Below are 20,785 nucleotides of genomic sequence, written 5' to 3'. Positions count from 1 at the left end.
GCCCAAGCCATCCTGCTGGGGAGCACGTGGCATCTGCGGCCTCCCAGCTCCACCAGCCAGGCAGAGGAGCTAAGACCCATGGGCAGTGTCCATGGTCCTATGTCTGTCCATCCACCCATGACCCACTCCCAACAAGAGGTGCCCCAGAACAGAACCTGGTTTTCAGGGAGACAGATTCCACCGCCTGTCACATGTACACATACCTTACAGAGAGTGCATTTGCAACCTCTCCATTTTACAAACGGGGAACTGAGGCTCAGAAAATCTTATTTTGAAGAGTATCTAACACCAGCTATGTTACGTGCCTCTGGTGAGCTAATTTACCTCCTCAGGCCCTGGGCTCTCTCTTCTTCCTGGATGGTGGGCTCCTTGCCCCTGGGCTCATGGTCCTTTTCCCCCTCAGTGGGCACACCTTCATCCAGACTCCGCTCCTGGCTGGCAGACCTGCTCCGGGAGGTGGAGGAGGGCTCCTTGCCTTCCGTCCTGACCCGGCGGTGCCGGCTGCGCCGCTGGCTCTGCCTGTGCCTGGCCCGGTCCTCGAAGGTCACCACGGTCTCCCCGCCCCCAGCCTCCGGCTGGGTCGGGTCACAGTTCCCGTGGCAGGGCCTGGCCAGCCACGGTGGCTCCCGTTTGCCAAGCGACAAGGGGCTCCTCTGGTTGTCCAGGTCCCCTCCAGGCCCCTTGAGGGACCCCCCGCGGCTGACACGCTCCTCCTCGCATCTCTCAAGGCCCAGGCCCAGGCCCAGGCCCTCAATGGGCCTGGGTCTCCGGTAGAGGCTGGGGTGGGCATTGAGTGGGTTGAGGGGGCTCAAGGGGTTGAGGGGATTGAGGGGGTTCATGGGCGGGGCCTCCTCTTTGTTGAGGGCCTCCTGGCTGGACATCTGCATGTGCCTCCTCAGCTGGCTGGTGCGCTGCTCCCACACTGACATGTGGTGTCGGCGCCTCCGCTCCCGCCTGGCAAAGGGGAAAGGGCGGGGCTAGGTCAGAGCCTGGCCACCGAAGGCCAGTGGGGGCAGCCACAGGGCATCAGCCAGCCCTCAGCGGCCATGGGAAAGGGCGGGACACATGGTGGGGCAGCAAATGCGAGAGCCCGGGACCTGCAGACAGGAAGCACAGAGAGACGCAGGAGCGGAGTGTGCCACGCGTGGGCAGGGGCTCGGACTAGTGCCTCCCAGGCCGTGGGGTTTTGCACTCCAATCCCTGCTCGGCAGTCGTGGAGAGGTAGAGTGGGGATCAGCCAGGACTGAGTTCCCTGTGCCCTGGGCTGGGGGGGCAGCAATACAAAGGCTCACTGGGGCTTCACTCCCCTGCTCCCCTTTGCTTTCAGGGCACGAACCTTACCCACTCTGTGCCCATCATTGCCCTTAATTCAGGCCAGAGACCTTCCTTCCTCCGGTTCTCCCTCTCCCTCTCCCTTCCCTCTCAGAGTACAGCCTGGGACAGCAGGGGCTGAGAATTACAATGGTCAGATACCATCAAAGGGTGACTGATAACGGGAGCAGGCAGCCCATGTTACAGGAAGCCCAACATCACCCTCAAAAGTGCTGTGGGCTCTTTTTCACAGCAGCTGCCCACAGACTGGCTGTGCAGTCATACTCCAAACCACTGTTGAACATTTCAGCTTAGGGGCCTAGATGAGCATTCACAAGGCAGTAGGAACACACAAATGTGACACACACAGGAGAGCACGCAGGAGGGGGTTCACATGGGCAGCAGGCAGAGGGCAGTCACCTACTCCTTCACCTGCATGTGTCTGTGGGCGCACACCCATGAACTGTTAAGGGAACACTCACATGTGCCACACGCACCCTCACTGAGGCCCACATGTGGCTGTACACACCACCTATGTGAAAGGTACACCCACCAACGTGAGCTACCCACACAGACACATGCACACTCACAGGCCCACAGAAGAGCAAACAACGCAAATGGTCACATACCTTAGACGCACACTGATATAAGCACAGGCTGAAAGGTACAGAGGGGCGTGTCCACAAACCATGTGCACGGAACATGTGCGCACACACCACAGCACACGCTGACATGCACACCCTGCACCACTTTGTCCACGAGAAGGACAAAGACACAGTGTCCCCACACCCACACGTAACCACTCACAAACACGCAAACCGGTACACACATACAGGTGGCTGCTGCGTGGCTCCCACATCGACATGTGGTGTCTTCTCCTTCTGTCTCTTCTGGGAAAGAAAAACGAACAGGTTCAGTTCACCCCAACCTCTCAGAACCGCAAGCCCCATAGCCACCAGCCAATTTCCAGGGAAAGGACAGAGTCCCCTACGTGCCCATACATTCTCCACATGCCTGCTCCCCTCTTTGGACTCCTGACCTGCAATTCTTCAAGGGGGTGGCTTTTGATTCCTTGCTATATGCAAACACACGCATGTATTTTTTGAAGCACACATGCAGAGACACAGAGGATATATCATTTCAGAGAGTATCCAGCTTCAGAAGCTTAATCGTCATGCTCCACTGGCACTCACGCTTTCACCTAAACATCCTTTAGAGACCTATTTTGGAAACCCTGTGAACTTGGACGAAGAGCTGTATCTCTCCCAATCATTTCTAGGATATTCACATGGGTGTGATTCCTAAGCTCATCACTCCAATCTCACAGAGCATGCAGGGAACAAATGCTCTGCCATGCACACCATCAAGCCACTAAGTAGCCCATGACCAAAGGCATGGCCAGCCCTCCATGGGCCATCATCCGTGTAGTTCAGGAGGTGAGTGGTGTCCCCTGTATTTGTGGAGTGCAGTGGCCCTGGCTAGAGGTCTTGAAGACTCAATCTGTTCAGCTGGGTACAGCACAGTACTCATATTCTTAGCCTTGCACAGGGAAAAATATCTTCTATGGACACATACATGCTGTGTCCTTTCAAAACAAGGTCCATGGAATGTCAGAGTGGCAAGGTATAGGTATCACCCACACAGGCAAACAAACTCCAGGAAATATGAAGCTGTCAGCCAAGGTCAGTGCTCAGTTCTTGGGCCAATGGATCCAGCCTGGCCTGAAGGGCCCTGACTGGACCCAGGAGGGTAGCAAATACTGCTTCTTCCCTGGTAAAACTGACACCTACCAATGGAGAACATGCTGGGAGGTACAACAGCACTGCTCGATTGCCGTGTCCCTCGTCCCAGAGGAGCCTGATACATGGCTGGGCTGAGGGAGCAGAGGCGGGCAGGCTGAGCCTCACTTGGTGTCTGGAAGAGGCACAGTGCACACAAGCACCCACGGAGCGGATATGGGCACCACTATGGGGGTGTCTGTACCCACGGAGCGGATATGGGCACCACTATGGGGGTGTCTGTGAGCTCCTCAACTGAATGCACCCTCGGCATGGGCAGCTGCGACACAACGAGGTGCACGTGCGGTGGTCGTGCCAAGAAGCTTGGGTAGCAAGTAGAAATAGAAGCACAGTCTAGACGGGCAGCAGGCACACCCACAAGGAAAGGCACATTCTACCATCTACTTGTAAATTCTCCAATATTCATATACCAGCCATGCAGAGTGCATGTGTTATGAGTGTAAGAATATGGAAGAAGTCTCTGTCTCTTGCACACACACACAGGCCAAGCAAACGAGAGACCCAACTGCTAATTCCCACACAAATCAGACGCACACTTCAAACTCCTCTGCGTTTCTCCACTCAAAGATCCAAGTTCACAGCACATTGGAATCATTAACGTACCTTCATACCTAAAATCACCAGCAGAGCATCCACGTATCTCCAACTCATGCATACATGACGTCACACACACCCCGAGTCATCCTTGGGTGAGGAAGGGCAGTTGGTATTCTTCCCATTCCGAAGATGGGAACAGGGATACTGAGGTCCTAAGTGGTTCTCTCTCCAAGGTCAGAGGGCACATGAGGGACAGGACGAGGATGGGCACTTGGACCTCAGGGCTTGAGGTGGTGCTCTTTCCATGTTTCTCTATAGACAGCCACACTTTGACTCAGTCTCAGATTAGTTGGCTAGTGTGCTCTCCGAGCAGTGCACACACACACACGCTGATGTGGTTCCAGCTAGTGGCACCCACCTGGCACACGGGCACCACAAACAAAGCCTGGGGCTCTGCTCCTCTGGGATGGTTACTGGCACCTTCTTCCACTCACTGTGCCCAGACACACACACACACACTCGATGCCCACAGCCCTACGCCTCCCCATGTCTCATTCACTCTTTAGTTCCGTGAACAGGGTGTTTTTGCTCTGGGCCAAGCATCTTCCAACCCACATCTCCAAACCCACTCCCCTCCCTGACTTCCTCGTCTTCATACATAGAGCTACCCCCTCCTAAGTGGCAGCCAGCTCCACCCATCCATATGTTTGCATACCTGTGCGTGTGTATTTCTAACCTACAATCATGGGTGTAGGGAAGGTTGGGTACAAACTACTCAAGCCCTGGAAAATATTCTAGAGATGAAAAGTTGTTCTGTCTCTATCAAACTTTAATGAATTTGGGGGTGAGTTGTATTTCTTGCTCATGGGGAAGGGGCCCAGAGGCTTCAATTTTGAAAGGCAGGAGCAAAATGATGACCTCATAGGGGGGGCCCCCATCAGCCCTGGAATGTCCAGGCAGAGGACACTCAGGGCCTTTCATATGAGCTTTGGGTAAAAAGGGCTCCTTCCTTACCAGCTTCAAGTAACGGATGATGTGGTCTGGTGCCAGGACAGAGCTCCACGTCCTGGGGGGGTCTCAGGTCCTCCCCATCAATACCTCAGGGCTGTTCACCTCACACAGGCCCAGGAGCAACAACAGGAATTTTGTGGTTCTGCAGTCACTTCTCAGCCTCTAACACTTTCCTTGAGTCCCACACAGAAGTCAGGCTGGCAAGTTCTACCAGCAATTAGAGGTCCAGGAAGGATCCTTAAAGAGTTTACACTAGCTGCTCATTGTCACCTCCCATCTCTCTCCCTAATACACTCTAAGTGGCCTCTGCTCCCTCCGGGTCACTGAAACTGCTCTGGTAAGGTTACAAATAGCTTTTGCTTTGCCAAAAACGAAGGTCCCCTTTCTGTCATCCTACGTGATCTCTCACCAGAATTTGTCCGCTCCTGTCTGCCTCAGGAGTTTTCTTCTCCAGGTCTCAGGACCCCTTGCTTCCTTGTTCTCTCCCACCTCCCGGCCGCCTCCCGTCAGTCCCCTCTGCAGGCTTCTTGTCCACAAGACCTCAAGGCCTCTATCCTCAGCCCCCCTCTTCTCCACCCCAGCTCTCCCTGGTCAGCTCACCCATGCTGACAGCTTAAATGCCACCCACATGCAAATGGCCCCCCAATCTTTATTTCTAACCCTAACTTTTCTTCTAAGCTTCAGACTCATGTGATCAATGGCCCATTCAGCATCTTCACTTGGATGTCTTATAGGCATCTCATATTTAATAGAGCCAAAACAAACCTTGGATTTCCACCATTCTCCAGGCTCTCTCTAAATACCCACCATCTGCCCAGGTGCTTAGGCTTCAGATTTTAAAACTGGGAGGAATGGGTGTTCCCTCTGCTTTCCATTCCCGCTCCCAGAACACTGAGTACATTAGTTCATGTCATTGGTTCTCCCTCCAAAGTACAGACTGAATGGGACGACTTCTCATCGCCTCCAGTGCTACCATGATCCAAATTACCATCATCTTTCATCTGCTTTAAAAGCTGCTTCCCTCCCTCTACCTTGGCCCCTACAGTCCATTCTTCATGGAGCACAGTGACCTTTTGAAAATGTAAATCATGTCACACTCATCCTTCTACTTTGGATCCTCCCATGATTGCAATCACAAAAGCTAAAATCCTTCACCTGGGCCTTCATGACCTCCCTGGCCTCGGCCGCTTCCATTCCTGCTTGCTCACTGCACACTGCCCATAGTGGACCTTGCTGGGGAATGTTCTTCCTTCACAATGTCACATGACCGCCTTCTACATATTTAGGTCTTCACTTAAATTTATCACCTCCTCAGAGAACCCCTCCTGGATTGCCTGAAGGTATTCTATCCAATGTTGCTACCTCTGCCTTATTATCTTATTTATTTGATAGCAATTATCACCATCTAACATTATTTGTGTGTGCAAATTATTTATCTCGCTCACTGAAATAAAAGCTCTATGAGACAGAGATTCTGTCTTGCTCACTGCTGTAGTCGCAGGACATTTCCTGGCATGAAGCACATGCCCTTCAATAAGAACCAGTTTTTGAGTTGATGAATTGGCTAGCAGTACAGGCGCCCAGGGGTCAGTGAAGTGGGGACAGCCGACTCACTCGATGGAAGGCATGTTGGGTGCGGACATCGGGCTGACCTCCTTGGCCTTCTGCAGCGCATGTTTCTGGTTGAAGGCCTCCTCTTCCTCCTGCTCATCCTAAACACAAAGTAGAGATGGCTTTGTCTGGGACCACCGTGAAGGAGTTCAGTGTTCTTGGCTCTCCCCAGAAGTTCTGGAGGCCAGGTGAAGTGACGAAAGCCGGGGAAGATGTTAAACAAGACAGAATGAGGTGAGATTGGCTCCGGCACCTCCGATGGCCAGGGCCAGACCCCTTGAGAGAGAGCAGCCTTCTCTACTCTGGCATGGCCGCCAGTTCTGTCTCTACCCTGCCCCACAGTTCCTCAGGAGGGCCGTGGAAATCAGCCCCAATCCGCAGCTGAGTTGGTCATGGCTCTGGGGGTCGGAGACCAGGGCCTACACTTCTCACATATTCTGCAGTCTGGAAGGGGTGTAACAGCGCCCTTCCAGGCAGCACCCCCTGCAGTAAAGTGCTAAGGCTGTACTCCATCATGTACAGCCTGGGTGTTCAGGCAGAAACCTCCCCTCACCCACATTCCGACTTGTAAGTGTCCCTGCTATGGGATGATACCGAGGAGAGCAGGTTCAGGTAAAATTACTAGAACCACTAAGAACGTACACATCTTCATAGCCCGCTCTGGTTTTCACATGCACTATTTTATAAGACCCTTGCAGTTATCCTGTGAGGTATAGAAGGCAGATCATTCCTATTTTACAGATGAAGAAACTGAAGATAATGGAGACTGGGGCTCTAGCACAAAATCACAGAGCCAGTAAGTAGCAGACGTAAAACTCCCACTCAGCTTTTAGGTACTAAAGTTGGCATCTTTCCCTACCATATCATGCAGACGGAAGAGCCCAGGGATGGAGGAAGGAGCAGGCAGCACGTTGCAGAACACACAGAAGAGGCTCAGGAACATCACTAGGATGCTGCGTGCCTCTGCCCCAAACTGAAACTATGTGGGGAGGAGTTTTCACTCATCGCCCTAGGCCATCCCACTGCATTTAGCATTGCCTCTGCTGCTGCAGAGATGACTCCAAGAAATGAAAAACAGTTCTTCAAGAAATGTAGTGTCTGGCTTCACTGACACTTCCCCAGGATAATCCTGGGCACTGAATACCCAGCAGCCTTGGTTTCGGAACTGTGGTGTTCCTGGCCTTTCTCACCCCCAAGTCCAGAAAAGGAAAGGCATAGATGGGAGGCCACACAGCCATAGGTCACTGCAGCAGAGATGGGGCTTCTCAGGGGGTTTTTGTTTGCTGTTTGTTTTTCCAGGTCAGAATTCTGCCAAGGATGGCTTGGAAGGCTTGCAGTGATTAACTGATTACCTCCTGTATCTTACGAGAGATCCAGGCTGCTCTAAGGCTCCCCAGACTCAGTGAAGGTGAACTTGGCTTCCCTCATGGGAGTGTGGCGGGAGCTCCCACAGGTAACGCAGACTTTTGGAGAGCCCCGGAGGCCAGAGGGCACCCAAGGGCACAAGGGAACCACCGGTCCCCCCAGAACAGTGCTTACCTTGGTCAGCTCTTGGGCATTGGCCAGATTGTCCACAGCAATGGCCAAGAACACATTCAGCAGTGTGTCTGGAGTGATGAGTTAAGGGTGGGCAAGTAAGAAAACCTAAAGGATTCAGCAAGACTGGGAGGGGCATCGCCATGTCTTTCCCACAGGGACGTGAGCAGGAACAGAAGACTGAGGGGCAGTGGGAGAAGGGAAGGAGATACCACGCAGCTCTGTTTGAAGGAGAATGTCTCCCTTCTTCCACATAAATCATGTGTCTGCACAGGACAAAGAAATACCTCAATCAAATGACCTCAGAGGCCAAGATGGAGTGAGGAGGCTTTTAGACACTAAAGCCTCTTCTCACAGCAGTATTGAATAGACCATCACTGAACAAGATGAGTGTGGGGGTACAATGTAGGAGCTCATCTCTCCTTTCTGGGCAGCTGGGATTGAAGCCCGTTTAGACCAATCACACTATCCTGCCCTGAAAGATGAAAAGAAATGAGATTCCACAGCCACATCAGTGGCCATCTCTCAAAGCTGGAATGCTAACTTACTTCTCTCATTCTTTTCCTGGAAGGCTTCCATATTTCACGAACAAAAGGTCACAGAGCATACAAGATCATTATGGAACCCATTTCTATTCTGTGCTCTAACCACTGATGTCCCAATTTTCCAACTGTTTTTGAGGCCCGTGTGTTGCGGAACATGGAACCAGCTCTAGCATAAAAGGCCAGGTCTGACTACCCCAGGGTAACAGGACAAAGTGCCGTTGTGCCAAACTGGTCTTCTATTTCTGTGCCTCACTGCCTAGCGTTCTTTCCATGGGTTTCTCATGTTTATGTTATTGTCTTCTCTGGTCCCTAGAAGATCTGGGGGAAGAAAACCTAAACGGACACATCTTCTCTGTAAGACTATAGAAAAAGCAAAAATACGTTATCACATGGCTCTCCTTTTTTACTTACCAATCCCTTTAAGGCAAATCCCCCTCCTCCTGGGCATCTAATGATGGTGTGGAAGTTTGCAATTTGTAAGGTACATTCAAATAATGCTAACTCATTTACTATTCACCACTAACCAAGGAGGTAAATATTGTTATTCTTCTTTCAAATGTGAAAACTTGAAGCTCAGAGAGACTGAGTGACTTTCCCAGGATCACAGAGCTGGTAAGCAGAGCTGCTGGGATTAAAACCTAAATCTTCCTGGTCTAGAGCTTGTGAGCAGGCATGGGTTTTGGAATTAAATGTACTTGGTTTCTAGTCTCCCTTTTTAAAATTTAAAAATCTGACTCTGATCAAATTATTTCTTCTCAGTTGTATAAGGTAAGTATTAGATGAAATAGTGTGTAAAGCTTTGCGTACAGGGTCTCATGAATAACACAAACACAGTAAGTGTTAGCTCTGCTTAGTAGTATTGGGGTTAATCATAATCCTGACATTTTTGAGATCTTACTATGTGACCGGCTCTGTTCTATATTAATATGTAGTTTTTATTAGTATTATAATCTGGCCACGGTTTCAGCTGACAGTGATCTCTGCCCTCTCCCATTTTCCTGAGCTCACAGTGTCTCCAACCAGTCTATATAAGAGCTCATACATTTTTAGTTGTGTATGCTACAAATGTGAATGCTATTCTACCTTGTTTATAATTGTCTCTTTACCCAACTAGTGTACAAGGTCCTCAAGACCAGGACCCTTGTTTCTCTTAGTACACTGAGCAATGTCCACCCCAATGCTACCCCCATCTCTCCCACTCTCTCCCACGTTTCTCCCCTTCCTTCTCCTCAAATGCTGGTCCAGGCAGGCAGGCAGCACAAAGAGGAGCATCTTATAAAGGATACAGTTTCCAAACAAGGTGAGCACAATGAAATAGATAGCCGACCACATGCCTGAGCTGACCCCACCCTGGGAGCGGATCCCATTGTACATCACCTCATTCCAGTCTTCTCCTGTCAGGATCTAAACAAAGCAAATGACAGGCAAGTCAGAGACCTGGGGTGGTCAAGAAAATGAGGCCAATGTAAAGGGGAAAATGCTGGGTTTGGGTCTTTTCCATCAATGCCCTTGCTTGCCCATCCTGCCAGGGAGGAAACAGAAGTCACGCCCATTGAATGATCCTAAACTTTCTTCTAATACAGAAGAGAATTTTAGGCACTGAAATGGAAGGAGAGCCTCAAAAGGAAAGTTTCTCTTCTCAAATTACAGAGTCCCACCCACTTTCATCTTTGCCAGGCCTGTGGGGGTCATGCAGATCAGGTGGTCTGGTCACTGTCCGTATCCCTCAGAGCTGTCAAAGTTCAGTTCCTGAGCCATCAGCATTATTGGAAAGAGGCTCGTGGGCTCTAGTTCTGGAAACCCTGGTTCTGGTTTAGCCTCAGATTCTGGCTAAACAGTGCTTTTCTTTAGCTCTAAGACATTACTGATTTTGAGTTTTCCCCAATGATTTAAAAGTGCTACTTGAAGGGTGAAGGGGTGGAAAAGTTGCTTCATTAAATGGACACATGGGTTAGAAGATGCTTCAATTTCAGCAAACCATATGCTACTAAACATCTTTGACTTAATACCTCTTACAAACACACAAGTGTACAGAGAAGACAAGTGAGGTCATCACAATAGAGCTCTTCTATTATTGGTAAAAACAGATGTACAGAAATCCTAGGAATTAATGTGGTGATGATTATTCAATTAGTAAGAGTACCAGTTGCTTGCAAGGAGCCCAGAGAGGAAAACAGGATCCTCCTAACACATCATCATCTTGCATGTTCACTCCAAGGGTCCTCCAGAACATTTTTTAACTGCCAGTTGGCCTCATACCTGGAATACAGTCATGATGGCTGCAGGGAAGGTGTCAAAGTTTGCCGAAGGCGTCCCATCATTGAAGTTAAACCTGAGAAGGAAATTCAGAGAGAAGAATAAAATGAAAATTTCACACACCAAGTTTCCGCCTCCCAAGATTATGCCATTTGCTTCACTTCTTTTCTACTTTCCCACATCCCCCTCTTTCCATGTAACTTATGAAGATGGTACCAGTGACTACTATTGATGGATTGTGCCCTTTGAAGGGCATGGGTAATGAGATGGGGTTTGGGCTGATCCAGGTTACAAGGCTCCACGCTGTACATTTCAGCAACAGCAGAAACCTGTAACCATGCAGAAAGATTAAAAGAGAGACATTTGTTCCATGCATACACTCAGTGGTTGCTTTGGGCCATGAACTAGAGCAAACAAGGTGGTAACATGGTGATCAAATTAGTGACCAGGCTGAGGCAGGGTTTTAAGGCTCCTTTGGATGGAAAGCTCACTGGCGCTTACCTGCCTCCAAATAGCTGCATTCCTAGGAGAGCAAAGACAACGATGAAGAGGAAGAGGAGGAACAGCAAACTGATGATAGACTTCATGGAACTCATCAAGGAGACCACCAAGTTCCGTAGGGATGCCCAATACCTACGAAACCCAGACAACATTAAAACAGTGAACAAATCCCCCTCCAGGCCAGCCAGGAATCTGCCTGGTGGTCTGTGAAATAAGCCGCATTTGTATATTCCAAGGACAGGTGGCAGCAACAATGTGGCTCTGTGTGGGGACATGGTATGGGGTCTGGCATCATGGACATTTTTCTAATTTGATCTTTGGAGAAGGAGGGGGAGCTGAAGAATGGAGTTGGGGTGGGGACATGTGATCTAGGGGGAGATGGGATGGAAGGAAATACAATAAGGTAGAGATAAATTTCCACTTTCAAAGGTGGTTCGGAAAAGTCCAGATTCTGATTACTTACTTGGTTATTTTAAATATCCTTAGAAGCCGGAGAGCTCTCAAGACACTGATTCCAAAAGAGGTGCCAGGTCTGAAGATGGCCCAGACCACCTCAAAGATACTTCCCACCGTGACCTAAAGAGCCAGATCCAGCCACAGTGAGAGGAGCCTGGTGGAGTACTGACGGTGACATCAGAACTGTCTCTCCCCTCCCAGCCCACCGCCAATAGGGCTACCCATTTGTGAAGGCTGCCCCCCGAAAGGAAGATCACCACCTCCCTCCCCACTGCTCTCCATGCCCCTTGTTAACTTTACTCCTTCAACCTGCAGATTGATTTCCTGACTGCTATTCTGTCCTTGGGGAAAACTACAAGAGCCAGCCGCTGTTTCTGCACAAATCGGATAGCCCTAACTTTTCTTACAGTACGACACCTTCGATAAACAAAGGAATGGTACTCAAAGCAAGGAAACATCCGAACTCATACAAACTGCATTCCAATATAAAAATCTCAGAGAAGGTCCGCATCCCTCATTGTCCTAGAATTCAGAGCTCACAAGTATGTTTCAATCTCCTACAGATTTAGCATCTCTCAGTCCCTAAGGTCCCATATACCCCATGTGATGGTACTACTTGTGAGCACAGGATCTGATTGCTACACGAAGTAGCAAGGTCAAATTAATAATTCAATTTGTTTTCTGTTTTCATCAGATATTTATTGAATGCCTACTATAGTCTACATACTGCAGTAAGAGAAGTAACAAAAATCATTCCTCACAGCAATACTGAGAAGGATGAATATGAGGAAGCTAAGGTTAAAATGGTCTTTCCCTGGTTGTTATGCCTGAAAATTGCCTGCACCCAGAAGCATATGTTCCAAGTTAAAATGCACACTGGCAAGTGCTCAAAGTCGTTCGCACCTAACTGAAGATTTGGCAGAAAAAGAAGTGGGTTTGGTGGAAAGAAAAGAGGTTCAGGAACCAAAGTTTTGTGACCTAGTTCTGCTGCTAGTAGCTCTGTGGACTTGCACACAAAATTTACTCATGTGGAAAAGGGACCACTAGCTCCTGACTCATAGTAGAGTGGCTGGGCCTCCTGAAAGGAGTGGAGTTCAAACATGAGGGCACCCCGCAACCCGTTAGCAATGCACACGCCTATGTATCAATATTATTTAGGAGGTGGACACTGGATGAAACAATGTGGGGACTTGCTAATTGACGTGTGTGTGCATATGCACGCATGTGTTTATATGACAGTATACCTAGGTAATTTTCCCAATTTTAACCTGAACTGAAAAAAAAAACCCCAAATATATAAGCTTCTCTTTTGTAGTGAACCACCTTCTGGAATCAAGTGCTTTGTCCTTCTCTCCTAGGCTTCCTCCGAGATAATAAGTGGTTCAAAACTTTGGCTATGGGTAGTTTTGTAAAATTAATTAAGCTATACACCTAAGTAGGCACTCTATGGTGTATGTGTTATATTTCAATAAAACACTTAAAAATAAAGCAGCTTTTTAAAAAACCCAAACAAACCCTAGTATGGCAAGGATTCCCTCATTCCGGACCTCCCTGAACTAATCATGGCCAGCCCCCTTTTATAAATTCTGATTTCAGGGCTCCATGCTGAGCAGTGGAGCAAGCTGCTTGTCTCAAACTGCCCACCAGAAGGACAGGCGGGCTCCCCAGCACTTACCCCAAAATCAAAGCAGTTGAATGAGGAGTGAAAATAAAGGCGAGGCCCCATGCCGTACATCTTCAGGGACATCTCCAAGAGGAAGAGTCCCAGGAACAAAAATTCTGCATAGTCTGAAAGCATCAAAAGCATTTGTTCCACAGGCAGTGTGGGCTCCTGCACACCCAAGCCCACCCAGCACCCCAACCCTACAGAGGAGCCCTCAGCACATGCAAGGGTGCTCCAGGACCCCATAGGTCAGTGCCAGGCAAAAGTAAGGACGTCTGAATATGCTCTGACCCACAAGGAGTCCCAGGCATGCTTCACAGATCAGCTCTGCTCTTTCAATGGGGGATTGCCACTGCTCTTTAAGCAGTAGATGGCTCTCGGGAGAGAAAGAAGGGGCTTCACTGTGGCTCTGACAGAAGAGCTGGATTAGCCCAACACACAGCTTCCCGCAGCCTCACTCACACCCAGTCACAGCCTTACCCAGAGCTGACCTGAAAGTCCCTTTTATGGTCTAGCAGAGGCCTCCACTGCCCTAAGAACTTTCTTCCCTGGACTTTGGCAACCCGAACCCCCACACCACTGAGCCTCCTTAGAGCACCCGAGGTAGGACACATCTTGTTGCTCATCGGCAAAGATTCATTTATCTGATTCAATACTGAACACCATCTGCAAGTGGTCATGTGGCAATCCCACTCTCTGCAGGACTATTCTGGCCTCCCTTACAGTGCACAGAGGCGGAACTCTGGGTGGACCGAACTGCCGCCAGGTGCAGCAAGACGCCTGGCTCTCTCACGTTCACACGCCAGGCGAGCTCCCCTCTGAGAGCCAGCAGTCTCCATTCACTTACAGAGGAGGTGCGTGAGCCACGGGGGCTGGTTGTGATGGACGATGGCCACACAGGCAGTGTTGAGGGCCACAAGGCTCAGCACAATCCAGTAAAACACCTGGGATTTAACCATGTGGCGGATGGAGATGCGCAGAAGCCTTTCCTTGTGCCGGAAGTAGGAGGCCCCGTCTACTTTTGCACTTTTGATGCTGGCTCGGGCAAGAGGTGTGCCTACGTGGAGAGAAGCAAGGAGGGAGGTTGAGGCTGCAAAACAGAACACCCTCCATGGCAAGGGGGCATCAAAGGGCAAGGTGGGCAGCTTCTGTCCCAGGGCTGGATGACCACCACGTCGCAGGCCCGGGGAATCCCCATCTTACGGGCTAAGTAAGTAGTTTCCACACCAGGGATCCCTGTTTTCCTCGCTGGGAACTCTCAGTCTTAGGAAATTGAAAGATCCCCTGGGCAGAACATGGGGCATACACCCAGTGTCTTGAATCCTAATAGGACTGTGTTTATGATGGTAACAGGTTGGCCGTTCCTTTTAAATATGTTTCAGGCACTGGAATTGTTCTGCACACTTGTGATGTTTCTACTACTGGCAGCCTGAAGTAGCAGTGACCTCTGTACACCTCTTTTGCTTTTAAGGATGAAGAGAGACCCTTCCAGGTTGCTAAGGAAGAAAGATCCACCATCAGTCAGAATCTCTAAAAGAAAACCTGGATTTGAACACCAGTCATTTTAAAGGGCTGTCAGTAGGAATTTGCTTAAACAGCACATGGAAGTAGGTGATGGAAACAGGTGGGTGCTACTATGGTTAAGCAGTTGACTGCAGGTTCTCCAACGGGGGTCACTAGAAGCAAGAGGTCCTCAGGAGCCTTTGACAATATCCCAGAGTGGGTTCTCATGATCACATCCTGGCGAGATGGATATATATGCAAATGGGATCTCTCTGCCACACTTGAAGAATCTGGGTTGGACTCTTAGCCTGAACCCCATGTTGCATGGTAAGGTATCTGCAAGTCCGTTTCTTTCTGTAAGTCATTGTCATCTAGATTAGATTCCCATGCCTTTCCCTAATGACAGTTCCTAAGTTCTGGATTCTCTGGATTCTCTTCCTCTTTGTGATGCTCCTCAAAAAACAGCACTTTCCTTTTTATGGGGGATTCAGAGAAGAAAAAGCAGATCTCACTGGTTCCACTCACCCACAGAGGAGATATCAACACAGTGCTCATCACTGGAGTCTCGAGTCATGGCCTCTGTCCGGCTCCTTTTGATGGTTGCCCTTCGAAGCACTGCACCAGGGAAAGGGGAGGCCAGTAAGAGAACACAAGGACAACTGGATCATTCTGGTCAAAACCGAGGACTGTGGGCAAGAGGACTCTGTGACACAGGTGACTGCCTTTAAATGCCCAAGCCAGGGTCATGGAAGTCTCGAATGTCTACAGACACGTGACTTCTGTGCTCAGCAGCACCTGTGAAATGCAAGGACTCCGGGATCCTTGCTGGAGCTTAGCTAAATGCAGGAGGTGAACAGGCACACCATATGGATTTGTTCCAGCTCTCCATAAACGATGACATTTCCTGGTAACAAAAGTAGTCCAAGATGATCCCCACAAATTTTCCAAGAAGATCCCTTTATGTGCTATTGGCTGTATGATGGTCTTTTCATTGCATGGTATCAATCACACGCCCCAGAACAAAGCAACTCTTGGATTTCATTTTCATCAATTTAAAAAGCATTTAAATCTGTGACTCAATTCCCTTCATTTTAAAGCATGAGGGATTTTATGACAGAGACACTTTCCTTTCAAATCCCAGAGCACCCCTCTTTTATTTCTCTCTCCTCTTTTGATCAAGAGAGATTGCCGGTGCATTAAAGGAGGCAAATGCAAACGGAGCGAGGTGTTGGAGCACTTCCTTACCTTCTAAGGCTGATGTTCCAGCATTTTTATTTTCTTCAGCAAGCATGACTTCCTCTATATGGAAATAAATGGTGTAGTAAATTATCTGCAAATGCCAAATTATTTTGCAAAATGAAAATCCCTCAGGAATGGCTCTGGCTCTGGGGCAACAGAGAAAGAGGAAAGAGTTCATAGCTCATGGCAGGCAACAGCATCAGAAAGACACCGAGGGTCATGGAGGGAGCTTTCGTGGACAAATCAGAACAGAATGAAGTTCTTTAGAGAGTGGAGGCTGGGAGATGATTGGTTAGATTCAGCTCTGTGTCTGATACTCTTTTTCATGAGGATACTCTTCCATGAGAGGAAGAGCTGATCTTTTTAACTAAAATCTCCTAAAGTGATAGGAATGCGAAATGCTCATTTCTATTTTTTTCTTCTATCAAGTTTCCTTCGACTTTTCTAGCATTAGGAGTTTCCTTAGTTTTTGTTGTCTGCAGCCCCTGGGTCATAATATATTCCTCCTCATTCAGGAGTTAAGACCATGTTTTGGCTCTAACTTGTCTCCTTTGAGGAAAGGGCAGAGGAAGTTGCTACCAGGCCTCAGAGAGACAAGCAGACCCTGCAGACCTGCTCTCTCTGACCCCTCCACATCTATCCTGCCTTGAACAGGGCCTGAGCTGAGGAGGTTTGGGCCCATCAAGAATTTGTTCCTGTGGTGCAACAAAAAGTAAAAATTTGGCTTATGTCTACCTTCCAGGCCCAGAGCTCCTAAAACCCTTGGAATTCACTGTCTTTTGTATGCTCATGAGATGACTCATTGTGAGGGTGGGCTAGATAGCTTAAGGATTGGGGCTGGAGACCAGAACATAAACCACATGATTAGAGGGCTATGCTTGCAGCCCTGCCCTCCTGCACCTCCCAGGAGAGAAGAGGGGCTTGAGATTGTTCAATCACCAATGGCCAGTGATTTAATCAATCACATCTATATGATGGACCCTCCATAAAAGTCCTATACAAATGGGGCTCAGCTTTTGGGCTGGGGAACACATCAAAGCTGGGAGGGTCCTGTGTGTGGAGAGGGCAGGGAGGCCCTGTGGCCACACCCACTCCAGCCCTAGACCCTGCCCTCTGCAGCTCCTCCGTTTGGCTGTTCCTGAGTTACATCCTTTATAATAAACTGGTGATTGTAAGCATGGTTTTTCCTAAGTTCTGTAAGTCATTCTAGTGAATGACCAAATTTGGAAATCCCTGGATCTGTAGCCAGCTGTGCAGAAATGCAAGTCACCTGGGGACCCCAGTTGTTGCTGGTGTGTGAAATGGGGGCAGGCTGGTGGGATTGAACTCTTAACCTGTGGGGTCTGCACTCAACCTTAGGTGATATTCAGTGTCAGAATTGAATTGCTGGACACCCGATTGGTGTCAGGGAAGTGAAGTCCTAGTTGGTCATAGAATGACATATCTGGTTACTGGTGTTTGGAAGAGAACCACACAGCCGCATGGACTGTCCTCTTGGCCTTCCCAGGGGCCATCCTGGGCTGTACAGAGCATAGGATACTGTTTCCCAGTGAGGCTCATGAAAGTAAACCTCACTAGCATCTCTCCAATCCTAACAACAAGACAGTCCTTCTGTCCTACGTCTATTGGAACTCCGAGTCCCTGTTAGGAGTGGCGTGGATGAGTTTTGATCCCTGCCCCCACCTCACCATTGGGGAGTGAGATGAAGGCCGAAGCAATCACTTCCTAAGACCCCAGCTGCTGGGGAAAGCTTGCAGCAGACCCTATTAAACAAGGGTGTAAGCACTTGCAACAGGTAAAAGGAAAAGCTGAAGAGGGGAAAGCCATTGCCATAATTCCACCTGCATATAAAACTGAAGAGGATATAATGCATTTCCCAGGAGGGGAACGTTTTGAGGCTGGAAGGGTACCATGCAGGATAGCCATTATACCAAGTTATAAACGTTCAGCTTTCTTTTTTAAGTATGGCCTCCGGCAAAAATCTAAATTAACAGGTTAAGTGTTATTGGTGGGATGCTCCTTTACACAGACATAGAGGGTTTTAAAGTCATTTACAGCATATGTTGTGTAGAGGGAACCTTTTAAAATTAGGCACCTGTTAAAATGCCTCCCAGCAACATGAATGGCCTCAGTTAGAGAGTCACTCTCAGTGTGTATAGGGACTGGGCTTAGGGTGGGTAGATGGGAGAACCCCAAGGCAGACGGAGGGTGGTGGTGCTGCTGAGCATCTCTGGGACGTGCTTGAGAGCTCTGGATATGCTGAAGCTGCCTCCCCACCCCCCAGTGCCATTTGCCAAGTTCTCTTTCGAACTTGAGAGCGTCTTTCCAGGGAAATGTAACCCATATGTCTCTGATTCACTCACACTCTATTTGTAAAGGGAAGGGCCAGGAAGCACAATTTGACGTCGCAGTGCGTCTTTTTTCTTAGAAGGAGGAGAGGGCTGTCTGCCAAATGGAAGAAAGTGGAGCTTTGGATTTCTGCATGTATTTGAGAAGCCCAGTCACAAAGAACAGCATCCTGTGCCGCCTGAACCTGAATGGGGTCCTGGGAAGGGAAGGGATGGTTGTTTTCTGGCTCTGCTGCCAGCCCGCTCCCAGGGTGGTCTGTCAGATGGCTCCTCCACCCCAGAATCCAAGGACAGTTGGGAACTTCAAGCTCCCTGCCAGGTCTGGAAGCAAATCTGCTCAGGAAGGCTGAGTTACCCTTCTGGGCAGAGGGAGGGAATGTTCACATTCACCCCACCTAAGAGCCTCACAGGAGAAAGGGTGAAATAGAAAAGCTGTCAACACGCATGGCTCATGTTTCCAGAGGCACCACAGACAGGCAGATAGTCTCAAGTGGGACTTTTATCTGGCTTTGAAATGGCACTTTTAATCACACACGGTCTCAGCCCTGACAGATCATCGAAGTTGACTCCAGAGCGGAGAGAGGGCTTTTGTGCATTGGCAATAGAGTAAGAATGTCATATTCCAAAGCTCCTACAGAAGAACAGGCTCAGGCAACTAAGCACCAAATCATATTCCACATTGTTTCTGAAAGATTTCACATTTGTGCTCTGCTTGCTAATGGGAATAGAGAAAAGATACTGAGGGTCATGTGTATTTTGTTTATTAAAAAAATTACTCTTGCTCAGGAAGAAAATGAAGATATATAACATCAATGCAATGCAACCTTTAAAATAATAAGAAAGCAAATGCATCCTTTTTACTGACAGATACGGGATGATTGATGTCCCTCGTAAGCAGCTGAGCCATAGTCAGACTTGAATCTCATGGCTCTGTGGGGTGATGAAATCGTGATAGGCTGATCCTCCGGGCTGGTGACAGCTCCGGGAATAGGAGAACCGAGTCTTCACCATCTTCTACTGCCTGGCTTACTGTAACGGCCCCACGACTATTCTCCCCTGCTTCTGGCCTTGTCTTCCCACTGCCTTTTCTCAACAGTCACCAAATGGCCCTCTGAAATCTCCAATCAGAGCATGTCCCCCCTCTGCTCGAAACCCTCCAACGGTCCCTGCCTAACTCACAGCAAAGTCCCAGACCCTTACAGCGGCCCATAAGGTCGTGCATGACCTGCCCCCCACTCCCCGTGACTGCTCTCGTCTTGCCTCCTGCCACTCCCCCTGCTCGCACCCCACCCTGCTCCTGGCACATTCCTGGCCCGCTCCCACATTACAGCCGTGGCGATGGAATATTCCTCCCTCAGATCTTCCCGTGGCTCACCCCCTCATCTCCTTCAAGTCTCTCCCCAGATGAAACTCCTTGACCCCCCTATTTAAAACTGCAACTCATGCTACACCCTATAACTCTACCTTGATCTGCTTTCTACTGTACTTACCACCTTCGAACAAGTTACTTATTGTTTATTCCTGCCCTTTTCCAACTAGAGCTGCCCAGGAGTGGGGCTTTGGTGAGCTGGCAGTCTGTCTGGCTCACTGCTGTATCCCGAGCACCTAGAATGCAACCTGGCACAAAGTAAGCACTCAGTGAATGTTTGTGGAATGATGGGTTGTTATTACGATTACTGCTGGTGGCATAAAATGTCATAGTGAGGAGTGGATTATGTCGCCTTTTACTCAGTTCACCTTCCTAAACGCCTGCCTCAGGAAAGGTGTTTGGTAGAAGAACAAGGGACTGTTAGACCCCCAGAGGAAGAAAGTGGGTCCAGCGGGGATCCCGCAAAGCTAGTGAGGCCTCTAAAGCTTCTCTCTGCTCCAGTCCAGGCTGCCCCTTTGAAGGAAGCACTGGGAGTGAGGAGGGGTGGGCTCCTGGCATCTGTGCGGCTGCCGGCCGACCTCTTCTGGCACCAGGCCTTACCTGCTTTGTCTATCCAGGCGCGGTACCCGTTCAGCTCACGTTCAATCTGCTGCTGCCGCCGCAGTTTCATGAAAGCCCTCCGGTTCTCCACTCGCTCTCTCTCTTTGGCAAATTCCCTGTGGACAAGGACAGGATTCACTAGGTCAGGCTACTGCTGTGACTAAGAGAAGGGGTGAAGCCAGTGGGTGAGAGAGTTTTTGAGAAGGCCCTTCTGTGGACCTCATGAGCCCTTTTCTTCATCCCAGACTGCAGCTGAGATCCCCTTAAAATGTGACCCAGAGATGCACTTCATTCAGCCTCATGCAGGAAGACTTCCCAGAGCAGTTTCATTCCACGAGCACTCTCTGCTTGCTCTATTTTGAAAGGTATTTTATTAGTTGTGCAACAAACTAGGTTTCAAAATGCTATGCTTTATTTCTCCAGCTACAACCGAAGCTCTTAACCCTCTGAGGGGCACAGGTACACCTTAAGCTTTTCATAACAGTGACTAATAGATACAG

At 49.3% G+C, this 20,785-nt stretch overlaps 1 protein-coding gene across 10 annotated transcripts in view; it reads right to left on the bottom strand.

Annotated features, from left to right (window-relative positions):
• CACNA1E (calcium voltage-gated channel subunit alpha1 E) overlaps positions 1–20,785 on the bottom strand; it is a 454,989-nt gene that overhangs the window by 68,951 nt on the left and 365,253 nt on the right. For 6 of the 10 annotated variants that reach the window (XM_057507926.1, XM_057507931.1, XM_057507925.1 and 3 more), the window contains 13 exons: positions 20,286–20,401; positions 15,975–16,028; positions 15,255–15,344; positions 14,074–14,283; positions 13,239–13,351; positions 11,571–11,683; positions 11,108–11,239; positions 10,610–10,682; positions 9,637–9,754; positions 7,809–7,876; positions 6,273–6,370; positions 2,145–2,201; positions 325–954 (listed from right to left, as the gene is read on the bottom strand). In XM_057507926.1, the coding sequence (XP_057363909.1) occupies positions 325–954; positions 2,145–2,201; positions 6,273–6,370; positions 7,809–7,876; positions 9,637–9,754; positions 10,610–10,682; positions 11,108–11,239; positions 11,571–11,683; positions 13,239–13,351; positions 14,074–14,283; positions 15,255–15,344; positions 15,975–16,028; positions 20,286–20,401 (1,872 nt within the window). The remainder of the gene's footprint in view (positions 1–324; positions 955–2,144; positions 2,202–6,272; positions 6,371–7,808; positions 7,877–9,636; positions 9,755–10,609; positions 10,683–11,107; positions 11,240–11,570; positions 11,684–13,238; positions 13,352–14,073; positions 14,284–15,254; positions 15,345–15,974; positions 16,029–20,285; positions 20,402–20,785) is intronic. The other 4 variants (XM_057507935.1, XM_057507928.1, XM_057507934.1 and 1 more) reach the window with 2 other exon arrangements.

Source organism: Manis pentadactyla, chromosome 9, assembly GCF_030020395.1.
Source record: "Manis pentadactyla isolate mManPen7 chromosome 9, mManPen7.hap1, whole genome shotgun sequence".
Classification (NCBI taxonomy): Eukaryota; Metazoa; Chordata; class Mammalia; order Pholidota; family Manidae; genus Manis; species Manis pentadactyla.
This window is presented reverse-complemented; position numbering and strand designations above follow the sequence as displayed.